The sequence below is a fragment of the Cricetulus griseus genome, chromosome X (genome assembly GCF_003668045.3).
Source record: "Cricetulus griseus strain 17A/GY chromosome X, alternate assembly CriGri-PICRH-1.0, whole genome shotgun sequence".
In the NCBI taxonomy this organism is placed as follows: Eukaryota; Metazoa; Chordata; class Mammalia; order Rodentia; family Cricetidae; genus Cricetulus; species Cricetulus griseus.
Window position 1 is genome coordinate 45,128,543 of NC_048604.1, and position 13,608 is coordinate 45,142,150.

The 13,608-nt window shown below is 40.7% G+C and overlaps 1 protein-coding gene across 1 annotated transcript in view; it reads left to right on the forward strand.

Annotated features, from left to right (window-relative positions):
* LOC100765765 (nuclear RNA export factor 2) overlaps nt 1-3,354 on the forward strand; it is an 11,800-nt gene extending 8,446 nt beyond the window's left edge. Inside the window, exons 19-20 of the mRNA XM_035449715.1 lie at nt 3,138-3,198; nt 3,319-3,354. Coding sequence (XP_035305606.1) covers nt 3,138-3,198; nt 3,319-3,354 — 97 coding nt within the window. The remainder of the gene's footprint in view (nt 1-3,137; nt 3,199-3,318) is intronic.
* The last annotated feature ends 10,254 nt before the right edge of the window (nt 3,355-13,608 follow it).

Below are 13,608 nucleotides of genomic sequence, written 5' to 3' on the forward strand. Positions count from 1 at the left end.
CAGAATGGAGAGTTTTCTGTGAGATTGTGTCAGGAATATCAGAACCTACACCCATAATGTCTCACCAACATGACTGCCTAAACATGAACTGCACAAGGACAAAAATAATAGACATGTTAACATGAACTTGGGGTTGTGGGGTCCACAAGGTCACCTTCTCTTAAAACATTCCATTGGTTTGTTTCCCTTTTAACATTCTGTATCTTAATGAGCATCCCTCCAAAATAGAAGATGTTAATCTTGTAGGAAGCTACTACACAACACTATCCATGAAGTGTGCCTTCATTCCCAGTGGTTTATATTTGTGTTTTGACTTAAAATGTTAAAATGAGGGGCTAGAGGACTCAGAAGAGTCAGAGTTCTTGTTGTATGTTGAAGTCTTCATCCAGAGAACCAAGATTTGGTTCCCAGTACCCACAATGAAGGGGCCTGAGTATTGTGGAGTGCTGCCCCCAGGACCTTAATTAGGCACAGACCACCCCCAAATGCCAGTTTCTAAGCACAAATCAAATACAAAGAGATCCTTCATTAAGCAAGGCAAAGAGATAAAGTGGCTATATATGAATCAGGCAGAAATAGCACCAAAATACCTTTGCAAGTGTTCGTGTTAAGAGGGACAATGGGGAGATATAAGAATGAGCTAGAATATGTTGGTGAGTTTTGATGAGGTATTTTAATTATGTTAGTCAAAATGATGAATTTTGATTGCTGAACTTTGATGTTTTAATAGTTGGACTTTGGTGATCAGTCTCAGGAATGAGTCAGAGGCCAAATAAGAGAATAGACCTTGGTGGATAGCTTTAGGAATGCAATCTAACAGTTTAGCAAGAAGGAGAAAGGCAAAAGGCAAACCTTGCTAGAACCCTTCACACGTGGTGCTTCACAACTATGTAACTCTAATCCAGGGAATCAGATGTCCTCTTCTGGGCTCCTTAGGCACTAGGCATGCATATAATGCACATGCATACATGCAGGCAAAATACTCCTATACATAAAATAATAAATCAATATTGAAAATAAAAAAACAAAAAATATATTTTTAGTTTATAAAATAGCGGATTTCTGGTTTTTCTCCTTGCATCCTTAGTTTTCATTCATTTCCTGCCTGTATTTCCCCAATACCCCTACCTCAACCCCATTTAAGCCTTTTCATAGCCAACATTCACTTGTAATTTCATATCCCTTATGTTTTACTGTCTCTTCCCATTTTGTGTTCCTGTGTGGCTCCTTTTTGTCTTTCTGGTCTCTATAGGTACTCAAAATTAAATACAGAAATCTAAATTCAAACTTGGGAGAGAAAACATACAGAATTTGTCTTTCTGGGCCTGGGTCACATCAGTCCAGCATAAACATCCAACTACCATTGTGTATATGTAGCACATTTTCATTGTCAGTAGATGGACCAATCCAGGATGATTCCATTTCCCAGCTATTGTGAATAGAGCTGCTGTGAACGTGGATGTACTGGCATCTCTGTTGTACGGTTCTTCTTCGATATGGTTAGGGGTACTATAGCTGGAACATGCAGAATTTAGATTTTTCATTTTGTGAGAAACATCCGCACTGATTTCTATGGTGTCCACGCCAGTCTGCATTCTCACTAACAGTGAGTGAATGAAAGTTCCCTTTCCCTTTAGCCTGCTGTCACTTGATTATTTTATTCACAATAATCATTTTGGCTGAGGTGAAATGGAAACTCAAAATAGTTTTAATTTGCATTTCCCTGATGGCTAATGGTATTGGAACACTTTTTAAAGTATACATTATTTCTTATTTTGAGAACATTCTCTTCAGTCCCAAAGCACGTATTTATTAGGATTGGATTGTTTTCTTGATGTTCAGGGTGGGTTTTGGGGGGAGAGGTTGGTTTTGGGTTTTTGTTGTTACTGTTCTTTATGTATTTTGTTACTAATTATCTGTCGGGTTATAGCTGACAAGTAATTTCTCCTTTTTTGTAGGCTGCTTCTTCACTCATTTGGCAGTTTTCTTTCACTATAGAAACTTTTAATTTTATGAAGTTCCATTTGTCAATTGTTGGTGAGCTACTGGAGTCCCATTCAGAAAGTCCTTATACGCATACCTATACTATGTAGTGTACTGCTGCTTTTTTCTAGATTTTAATCATTTGTTGAAGAAAGTTTTCTTTTTCTTTTATCCATATGTATTTCTTACCTTTGGCAAAAATCAGGTAACTGTAGTTGCTTGGTTTTATATCTGTTCCAATACTCTGATGTTTTTATTACTGTGATTCCTTTACTATAACTTGAAGTCATGTGTGGTAATACCTCCAGCAGTATTTTTATTGTTCAGAAGTAATTTGGTTATGCAGGGGCTTTTGTGTCTCCATATGAATATTTGGATTGCTTTTCCTATTTCTGTAAAGAATAGACTTTCAAGTTTTATTTGGATTGTATTAAATTGGTAGATTGTTTTGCAGAACAGATATTTCACAATACTATTTTTATGAACTATAAGTATGAGAAGTCTTTACATCTTCTAATTTCTTCCTCTATTTTTTCCATAGTGTTCTTAAGTTTTCATTGTACAAGTATTTCATTTCTTTGGTTGGCTACACTCCCAAGTTATTTTTGATGCTATTGTTAATGGAATTATTTCCATGATTTCTTTCTCAGAAATTACACTGATTTTATCTCAGTGATTGTCATTGGTATGTTGAAAGGCTAAGAATGTTTGTTGATTTGATATGTTGCCTCTTTGCTGAAAATTAATTCTAGAAAAAATGTTGTGGTTGAATTATTAAGGAATACTCCTGGGTATAGATTCATAATCATATCATCTACAAATAAAAAGACACTTTGCCTTTTTCCTTTCCTAACTGTATCTATCTCCTTTAGCTCCTTCTCTTTCAGCTCTAGATAAAACTTCAAGCACTGTATTGAAAAGAGGTGTAAAGAGTGGACATCTGTGTCTTATTCCATTGATCTTAGTGACAATGTCTTGAGTTTTTCTCTGTTGTATGATGTTGGCTATAAGGTTATTGTTTAAAGCCTTTACTATGCTGATAAATGTTTCCTTGATTTCTACTATATACAGGGCATTTCTCGAAGCAGTGTCGGATTTTGTCAAAGGCATTTTATGACTCTATTAAATTGATCATGTTATTTCTGTCACTCCAGGTGTCTTGAAGACAATGGATGGGACTACACCAAAGCTGCTGAGGTCTTCACCATTATGCAGGTGGGGTCTGGGTATCGAGTGGGTAAAAGTTGGATGTCTCTGTGCCTTCAGCAAGATGGAGTCTGGGTAGCCTGGGGATCAAATTCACGATCTTCTGACATCCTAACTTTTTCTCTGCAGAATGAAGACAAGATCCCAAAGGAATTCTTCAAATAAATGCTCTAAGCGGTTCCTGTGGATGTGGTATTCCGCCTCATACACGTTATTTCTGTTTGTTTATAAGGCCTCTCCCATGCCTTGGAGTAGAGGCCTAGCTGTTCAAAAACCCAAATTTAGCATGTAGGTTAGATAACGCCAGGAGGGATTTCTCTGCTTTCCTCTAAAGGTGACCATTTGTTTTCATAATAAAGAATTACTTTACTTGGCACATTGTGTCCTGAATTGCTTTTCTCCTGCCTCAGCCAAGAGCCAGAGGTGCCAAAAGGACTTTCATTCCCAAACTTCTACCACTTTTACCTCTGGCTGGCCCTAAGCATATCCATAAGGATTGCTTCAATAAAAACTTTGTGAATAAATCCTCATGCAAACGATATGTGCTATTTGCAGTGATTGGGCTCTGGAGTCTTCGGATTCTGTCAAACGCTCTGCTTGGAGGCCTGTAGAAACATTATGTGACCTAAGTTTCAAAGAGGTACCTCTATGATAGTGAGGCTGTGGTGAGAGGGTACCCATTTTATGTCACATCTCTTTTCTGGGCATTTGAATGTTTTCATGCTCTGCACTGTGGTGGACTATTACTTTAACTAGGCAAAGATGTGTTACATCTTTTTATGCTGCATTTCTTTAATGATGTAAGGCTGCATGTGTTACTGTTTCACCTTGCCTGCCTAAGGCACCTGATTGGTCTAATACAAAGCTGAACGGCCAATAGCTAGGTGGCAGAGGGGTAGACAGGGCTGCCAAGCAGAAAGAATAAGTAGGAACAAGAGAGAAATGCCCAGGGCTAGCCAGCCAGGCAGCTGACATCCAGCCAGAGACAGAGTAGGACATAGAGAGTGAAAGAAAATTATAAAGCCCGAAGGCAAAATGTAGATGAAGAGAAATGGGTTGAGGTAATTTATTAAGAGCTAGTGGAACAAACATAAGACAAAGGAGGCCAAACACTCATAGCTAATAATAAGTCTCCACGTCGTAATTTGAGGCCTGGCAGTCCAAGAAAGTCTGCAACACTGCACCATGACACATTCTGATTTGTATGCAGGTGGATGACAATTGGATCTTTTCACAGCTCTCTCCATGTTTCCTTCTTGTCTTTCTGCCTCCTTGCATTCTGGAAGGAGCTATACAAGGAGCGTTGTTAAATTAGGCCCTGCTGGAGATCAAGAGAGTGAGTCAGCCTGTGGGAAGCATTGCTCTCAGGGTACTCCATGTTCTCGAAGGAGAGTCTTCAGACATTGGTTTTCACTAACAAACAACATGGCACATAGTCTCACTATTTGGACAGTTCTGTGGGAATTTTCACAAAGAGAGACAATTAGAAATTACTTCTAGGCCAGGCAGTGGTGGCACACGCCTTTAATCCCAGCACTTGGGAGGCAGAGGCAGGCAAATGTCTGTGAGTTCAAGACCAGCCAGGTCTACAAGAGCTAGTTCCAGGACAGCCTGCAAAGCCACAGATAAACCCTGTGTTGAAAAACCAAAATAAATAAATAAATAAATAGAAAGAAAGAAAGAAAAAGAAATTGCTTCTAGGCAAGTGTTAAAAATGAGAAGTCTACAAAATTTGCTTCCTGCCTCATGGATTTCCTCCATTTCTGTAATGCTTGTGCTTTAAACAATAAACAGGCACACTTTTTGAAATTCGACTAATGATGGTACAGGGTTTTCTAGTTACAGGCTTGTAAATTATGACAGATGCAGTCCTACACATTGACAAGTTATGCTCGTACTTTATTGTATTTAATGAAATTGCCTACTAGCTAACACTTTTCACTTTTATGTGAATTTACATAATTATGTGATAGAACATGAATTTCAAAAAATATGAACTGAGGGGATAGTTTTTATTGCATAAAGAATAATGCCAACTTTGTTCTTTCATGTAAGAACTCAGGGGTCAGACTCAACTTTCTGTAACTCAATTCTGTTGTGGAATATTATTTTAAGGTGTGTTACATTTGTTTATGCTATGGGATATTTGTTTAGTGATGCAAAGATGTGTTGCATCCTTTTATGTTGCATTTGTTTAACTCTGTGAAGTTGTGTTACTTTGCCTGTCTAAAACACCTGATTGATCTAATAAAGAGCTGAACGGCCAATAACTAGGCCAGAGAAAGGATAGGCAGGGCTGGCAGGCAGAGAGAATAAATGGAAAGAGAAATCTGAAAGGAGGGAGGAGCAAGAGAACAAAGAGAGGAGGGCATCAGGGGCCAGCTACACAGCAAGCCATGGAGTAAGAAGTAAAAAATATATAGAAATAGAGAAAGGTAAAAGCCCAGAGGCAAAAGGTAGGGGGAATAAATTAAGAAAAGCTGACTAGAAATAAGCCACGCTAAGGCTGAGCATTCATTCAAAATAATAAGCCTCTGTTTATTTATTTGGGAACTGGGTGGAGGCCCCACTAAAAGAGTATTAAAAAAACAACTACACAATTCTCAGTCAGACCATGTAGAGAACAGAATCCTGTTGCGTATTTGTTAGCCTCCTTGAAAGAAATAGAGGTGATCCCACATGAAATGGAGTAATCACATCACTGAGTTTAATTCATAGTCTTTGAGCTGCTAGATTTCCTTTCTGAACAGTGACCATGGAATCCATGGCATGAACATGGTTTCCACTCGACTTTCAATCAATTCCCACAGTTCCCATTTGTGTACCCTCTCCCTCTCCCTCTCCCTCTCCCTCTCTCCCTCTCTCCCTCTCCCTCTCCCCCTCTCCCTCTCCTCTCCCTCTCCTCTCCCTCTCCCTCTCCCTCTCCCTCTCCCTCTCCCTCTCCCTCTCCCTCTCCCTGTGATAAATAGAAGACAGACAGAGGGGGAGGGAGGGAGGGAGGGAAAGGGAGAGAGAAATCCGCACATATTCCCTTAGGAGATGTTCTTGCTTAGAAGCATTTAATGACATGCATGTTTTCCTAGGAAGGTGGATGGGTGGGATGAGGATACAACAGATACTTCTATACACTGGGCTTTTTCTTTTATTTTAATTTTATGAATATGGGTGTTTTGCCTACATGTATGTCTATATACCACATGTGTACCACATATGTGCAATGCCCCAAAAAACAAGAAAGGGGCATAGGATCCCCTTGGACTAGAGTTAAAAATAGTTGTGAGCCACAAAGTACTGGGAATTGAACCCAGGTCTTCTGGAAGAGCAGCCAGTGCTCCTAACTGCTAAGCCAGCTCTCCAGCTCTGTGTATTGATTTTCAGCAGCATATCAATATGCATACATATTTCTTAGTGCTGTATGAAACATTTTATCCTATCCATACATTCATGAGTGTGTACAAGTTTCATATAAATTGAACCATAGTAGAAGTAGTACCCTTTATTACCCATTTCATTTCCATCGCATCTGTTATTGAAATGAAACTGTATGTAACCACTATTTACACTACATTTTTGTAGGATTGTCAGTGGTCATTTTCCTCTCATTCTAGATATTTATGTCTTGATTATAGTTTATTGCTGGGATAAAACACCATAACCAAAAGCCACTTGGGAAGGAATGGGTTTATCTGGATTGCACTTGCACATCACAATCTATCTTTGAAGGAAATATGATGGGGGATGTCCTTCTGTATGCTGTGAATATGTGTTTCTCTTATTGGTTGATGAATAAAGCTTCTTTGACCAATGGACAGGCAGGATTCAGCCAGTTGGGAAATCCAAACAAGGAGAGCAGTAATAGGCCAAATCAGACAGATGTCATGTAGCTTCTGGGAAGGACATTCTCCTGTAAGATAAGGCCACAAGACGATACACAGATTAATAGTTATGAGTTAATAATTAAGAAAGAGCTAGCCAGTAAAAAGCCTAAGCCAATGGCCAAACAATTATAAATAGATATGAAGTCTCAGAGTGGCTATTTCATAACAACTGCGGGGACCTGATTGGGTAGAAAAAAAACTGGTCAAGTGGGACTGAAACTAGGTGGAGAAAATCTCCCAGCAGAAGTGAAGGCAGGAATCTTGAAGCAGGAATTGAAGCTGAAACCACAAAGACTGCGCCTCCTAGGACTGGTTTACCTCCTAGGACTTGCTCAGCTTGATTTCTTACAGCACCTCAGCCCAGGGCACTCCCACAGCTTCAACCAAGAAAATATCCCAGTGGGCCAATTTGGTGAGTACATTTCTCCAGTTGAGGCTCCCTCTTCCAAAATGACTCTAGCTTGTTTCAAATCAACAGAAAACTAGCTGGCACAGCATTGTTGGTTTACATAATGATTGTGTGAGCATGGGGTCATCTGAAAGCAACAAATAGCAGCCATAGCCAGGAAGGTCAAGTCATAATTTCTCTCTTCGTTTTCCTGGACTTGAGAACACAAAAGTTCATGAGAGTGTGAGAGTTGCTGGGGCTATGGGTTATGAAACTCACATGGGCATACTTCCAAGAAAATACTTCCCCTATGTCACCCCAGTACCTTCTAGCTCATCACACACAAAGACATCAAGATCATAGACATCTTGAATGGGGGCATGTCTTACAGGGGTTTCCTATGAGGGGAGAAGTGGACTAACCCCTGCCTCAGCATGACCTAGGAATCTCTGTGAGGAAGGAGCTCCAGAGGCAGCTATGGGAACTCTGGGGAAGAGGCCTTCATGATGTCCTCTAGCTGGAATCTCCAGATGGTGTGTGAATTTCCTCAAAACACTTCAAGCTCCCATGTACTAATCTCCAGTTCTAACCACTTCTTCCCAAATTTGTTTCTTACCTGGTACTTTCACTCCTGGGACACCTGCTTATGCCTTACTCAGCGCTACACAAGTGCTACTTTTGCAAACGTGAATTCCATTTGATTGCATAGAAGGCTTTAACAGATCATTCCCAGAATGGTCACAGAATTTCTCTCCATACCCTGGCCCTTGTGATGCCAATACCACATAAGCCCTGTTCTGTAGAAAGCCTGCGGCTGGATGTGAACACTTTGTCCCCTCAGCAACCACATCCAAGAACACAAACTTCAAACAAAAAACACACAAAGTTTGACACTGTTCATTCCTAATAGAGAAAAATAGTATCTCAGTCCTTAGTACCCCAGCTTCCACCCAGAATGTGATTATTCATGTAAGGTTAGGAGGATGCACTTGCAGCCAAGTGTGTCTTTGATTTAGAAAGGCTTTGCCCCCCATGGACCCCAGACTGCTGTCTGGGAGGCCAGCACAGGACTGATCCAGACCCCTGAACATGTTAATTAGGAGGCATCCACACTCTAGGGGGCCTCTGGTAGTGGATTAGTACTTTTGCCTGGTGTAAGAAGGGACTTTGAGAGTCCATCCCACATGAAAGGATGCACTCTCGGCCTGTACATATGGGAGAGGGCCTAGGCCTAGCCCAGGATGATGTGGTGGACTTTGGGGAGCTCCCATGAAGGGCCCTACGCTGCCTGGGGAGTGGAGGGTGGATGGGGTGGGGGTAGGTGGGGGGAGGGTTGAGGAGAGGGGAGGGAGAGGGAGAAGGGATTGACATGTGAAGCAAGCTTGTTCCTAATTTGAACTAATAAAAAAATTACAAAAACAAAAACAAAAAATACCTCGCTTTCCTGTGTGTGAAAGGACCTATGCAAGAGGAAAATAGCATGCAAGATGACAGGGGACAGGTGATGAAGGGCTTGGGAGAGAACAGAGAATGGCAATTAAAAATTCTACCTGGAAGCTTAGTGATACTCATTCAAACTTTTCTGATGAGTAGGAAAATATGACTGTTTTCTGTATGTATGTGTATGAATGCTTACATGTGTGTGCTTGTTCACCTCCTGTGTGAGGGAGGAGCCTCAGTTGCGGAAATGCCTTAATGAGATCCAGCTACAAGGCATTTTCTCATCAATGGGGGAGGGCTAAGCCTATGGTGGGTGGTGCCATCCCTGGGCTTGTGGTCCTTGGTTCTGCAAGAAAGGTGGCTGTGCAAGCCATGGGAAGCAAGCCAGTAAGCATCACCCATGGCCTCTGCATCAGCTTCTGCCTACAGGTTCTTGTTTGAATACTGTCCTGATTTTCTTCAACAATGACCAGTGCTGTGGAAGTGTCAGCCAAATAAACCATATCCTCCCAAACTTGCTTTTTGGTCATAGTGTATCATTATAGCAATAGAAATCCTAACACACACTGGAATGCTTCTGTGCACGCGTGCACGCATGCACGCACGCACACACACACACACACACACACACACACACACACACACACACACACGCACACACACACACACACACACACACACTACAGACACACGGGGGCAGGGGAGGGAGAAGGAGGAAGAGAGAGAGAGAGAGAGAGAGAGAGAGAGAGAGAGAGAGAGAGAGAGAGAGACAAGAACTCACTCCTCCAAGTTACCTTCTGACCTCTATACACCTACTATGGTGGGGCCACCCCAACTTTACACTTAGTTAATGTAACAAATATTTAGAATTTAGAAAATATATCATGGCCCTTCCCCTAAAATGAGATTGATGACTTCTCTTTATGCCATCCTAGAGCCCTCACCCAGTGGCTGAAGGAAAGAGAGACAGACATCCACAGATATACACTGTGGATTTAGTTGAAGAGAATTTAGTTGAAGAGAGGGAGGAATGAAGAACGAAGGGGTCTGTACCAGGTTGGAGAAACCCACAGGAACAGTTGACCTAAACAAGGGAGAGCACATCGACCCCAGATGCTGTCAGGGAGGCCAGTACAAGACTGATCCAGACCCCTGAACATGGATGTCAATAAGGAGGCCTCTGCACTCCAGGGAGCCTCTGGTGGTGGATTAGTATTTTTCCCTGGTGCAAGAAGGGACTTTGAGAGCCCATCCCACGTGAAGGGTTACACTCTGGCCCTGGACACATGGGGAAGGGCCCAGGACCAGCATAGGAAGACTTGGTGGACTTTGCAGAGCCCCCGTTGAGGGCCCTACCCTGCCTGGGGAGTGGTGGGTGGATGGGGTAGGGGTGGGCTGGGGTGGGTCGATTCAAAGCATTTGCCAAGTTTATTGTCCCAAGCACTTGCAACTTCATTTTACCATTTCTGTAGCATTTGTACCTTTAGTATGTCTGATAAATAACAATGATTTCTAAAGGCTAAAGGTTTTTTTTTTCATAAATCTGGTGTATACCCATTTTACCAAATGATTGAAATGCAGTCAATTACAAAGATGGAAATATCAACAACCAGCAATCTCACCATAACTGGGGAAAATAAGAACATTGCTGTTTCACTCTCTTGTTTTCTGGTTGCTTGAATATGTGTATATATTATGTGCATGCTGATATATTATGTGCATGCTACCAGGACATTTTGTAGAGTGGTGATAGGTATGCCATTTTATGCTACGTTGTCCCCTTTTGATTTTAATGTTAAATCATTTGGCATGGGGAAGCATTGAGGTCTATTTTTGTCAAACACTTTATAGCTGTACCGGTCCCATTTCTTGAACCAAGAATTTGAATGCACTGGTAGACAAATGCCACATCTAGTTCATACTGAATGATGTTATCAGAGTCTGATAAACAGCTTTCTGTGCTCTTCCTTTAATTTGCATGCCATCCAGTCTGTTCCAAACAGGGACTGCAGCACAGACAGAATAATTACATTGCCTGGCAATGCAAAGCCCACCCATATGACTCACCTTTTGAATGGCTTCAAGGTGTAATAATAATCACAGTGAATGATGAAAATGTATACTATTCACTGTATGTGCCAGGCAGCACTCTGGAAGCTTTTAATGTCATCATTCAATTTCCCCAAAAAGCTCAAAGGGAGATACTGTTCCAATTCTCATTTAGAACAAAATGGTGGATTTTTCTTTATCATAAATTCAATACATACTTATTTTACAGAGTTGATGAGACTCCAAGAAGAAAAATGGATTATTTAAGAACAGGAAACCCTCAACTAGTCTGTGGCTCTCTAGATCAAATCCACACGCATCTCATCCTAAAGCCAATGTCCTATTATTTTGTTTCTTTGTTTGTTTAGTATCTTCCAGTGTTAGTGATAAGGCCATTACAGGAAAAAAGACTCCTCCAAGGTCCTGTGCTTGTTCAGTATGGGCATGGATACAGTTTTGTTTTCATTTATGCCCCATTTATAAAGGCATAGTTGGAAACTTAGAAGGGAGATAAGGGGCCTGAAAACCCTCTAAAATAAATTTAAGCTTGTTTCTTCTTTTTCAAAACTCCACAGTTCTCACAACACAGAAATGACTAATATTAGTGCTGCTTAGCTTATTCTCAATTTCAAATAAACAAAACACCATATCTATCAGAAAGAAGACCTAAAAGTAAAGTCATAGAAAACATGTACAGATATTTGCATGCTACAGGAGTGGTGAAACAACAGCATCACAGAGCATAGCACAGGATATCAATGATTCTCTGTTAAATGGATATAATGATACAACATCACTCAACATCCCTTTTTACATGATGAGCTTGCAAAGCTCAAGGACAGGTGTTTGAAACTCTCCTAGGTTTAAGTCCACAATGATACTCTCAACATGATACTGATGGGAGGAAACTTTGTTCCAGGAGGCCTGTAGGAATGCACCCCATAGTTGAAGTGATCTTTGAAATGAAAAGCAAGACATGTAAAATCAGATATGTTGCTGTCTCTGGAAAGCAACTTACAAAAAAAGTGCATATTGCCATTCACACAGGACTGTAACCAGTTGGTAGTTTATCTAATTTAATCTTTAGAGGTATTCGAGATATTTTCATTGTTGACATTACTGAGATCAGAATACAGGTGTTGTGAGAAGTTTAAAAATAAGGTTTGGGGAAATATCTCAGTGGTAGAGTGCTTGTCCAGTGTACACATACCTCTGGGTTCAATCCCAAGCACCCAAAGAGTGAAAAAAAGGAGTTAAAGCAATTTTCCCAGACTAGGAGCCTCATAAACGAATGCTTAGAACTTAAAACCTGTGATCACGAAGTACCAATATTTTTTGTTCTGTTGTCTGGGCAGACAGTCAATGAGCTTGGATATATTGTTTAGGACTTCTCCTTAATCATCAGCCTTATTTCTTATCCATTTTTCAATATTTTATCTTGATATCTATAGAGTCAAATTTTAAAGTATAAAGTATGAAAAAGCTCAGAGAAAATAGTCACAATTGGCATTGCAGATATTCGGTTAATATTTTACCGAATCTTTTAAAAGAGAAATTGGCCAAGAATCACAATGTGATGTAAATTCCAAGTAAATGTTTGAAAATATGCCTAATGGTATTATAAGTGATAAAATTGTAACTGAACTCTAATAGTACATGAAACAGATAAAAAACAATATTATATGTAGAGGTCAACTCCACATTTTTAGAAGAATTTTGCTTTCACATCTAAATAAATATCTGTTTTACTGTTACACACAATATCAAGTGAAAGTACATCATTATAACATTAATAATAAATAACATGTATTAAGGCAGGGGGTGTTGGAACCCAGCCCCCACTGGGTCTCTAAGAATTGTTTTCCAGCATAACCACAGGTACCGCCTGTTTTCCTGACCTCACCCTACTGGGACCAATATCCTGTTGTGAACCGTTTGACCTGGGGTTTTTGTAAGTTTGTATATAAGGCTGCTCCACAATAAAGGAGAGCAACATTCTCTCAGAAAAGGACCAGGAGTCTTGTGGTTCATCCACATCTTCAGGCTTTCGCCCAAGCCACAAATGGAGGTTTCACCGAGATGGGGAAAGGAAGGGGACCCTGAGAGATCACCCTAAGAAGGCTGGAAAGCAAGTAAGGAGTTGTGAGGGTGGATTGCAAAAGGTACTAGAAAATAGGTACCTCAACTCCTAAGATAGTTGGATTGGCAAAAAGTACTAGGAAATAGGTACCTCACCTCCTAAGAGAGTTGGATTGTAAAGGCACTGGAAAATAAATACCTCAACTCCTGAGAGAGTTAGATTGTAAAAGCAGTGGAAAAGGGTTGCCTCAACTCCTGAGAGAGTTGGGTTGGAATAGAGATCACAGATAAAGTTTAAAGAGACAAGGTACTGGTAAGATTTAATTTTAACTTTGGATTAAACAATAATGCTAAGAAAATTATTAAAGAAATGTGGGAAATCCTCCACTGAGGAATCCCTTCTCCATGAGCTACCTACCAGCAGCCAGCTGACCCGGCAGCCCGTGCTTTTGTCCACTAGAGCCAGCTGCTGGCTCCAGTCAGCCAGCAACGATGTGGTGTGCACAGGCTGACTGGAGAAATTGCCTCCTGAGAAAAAGTTGGGGAGCTATGCTTGGAAGAAACGCTGGTTCATCCCGTGGAGTG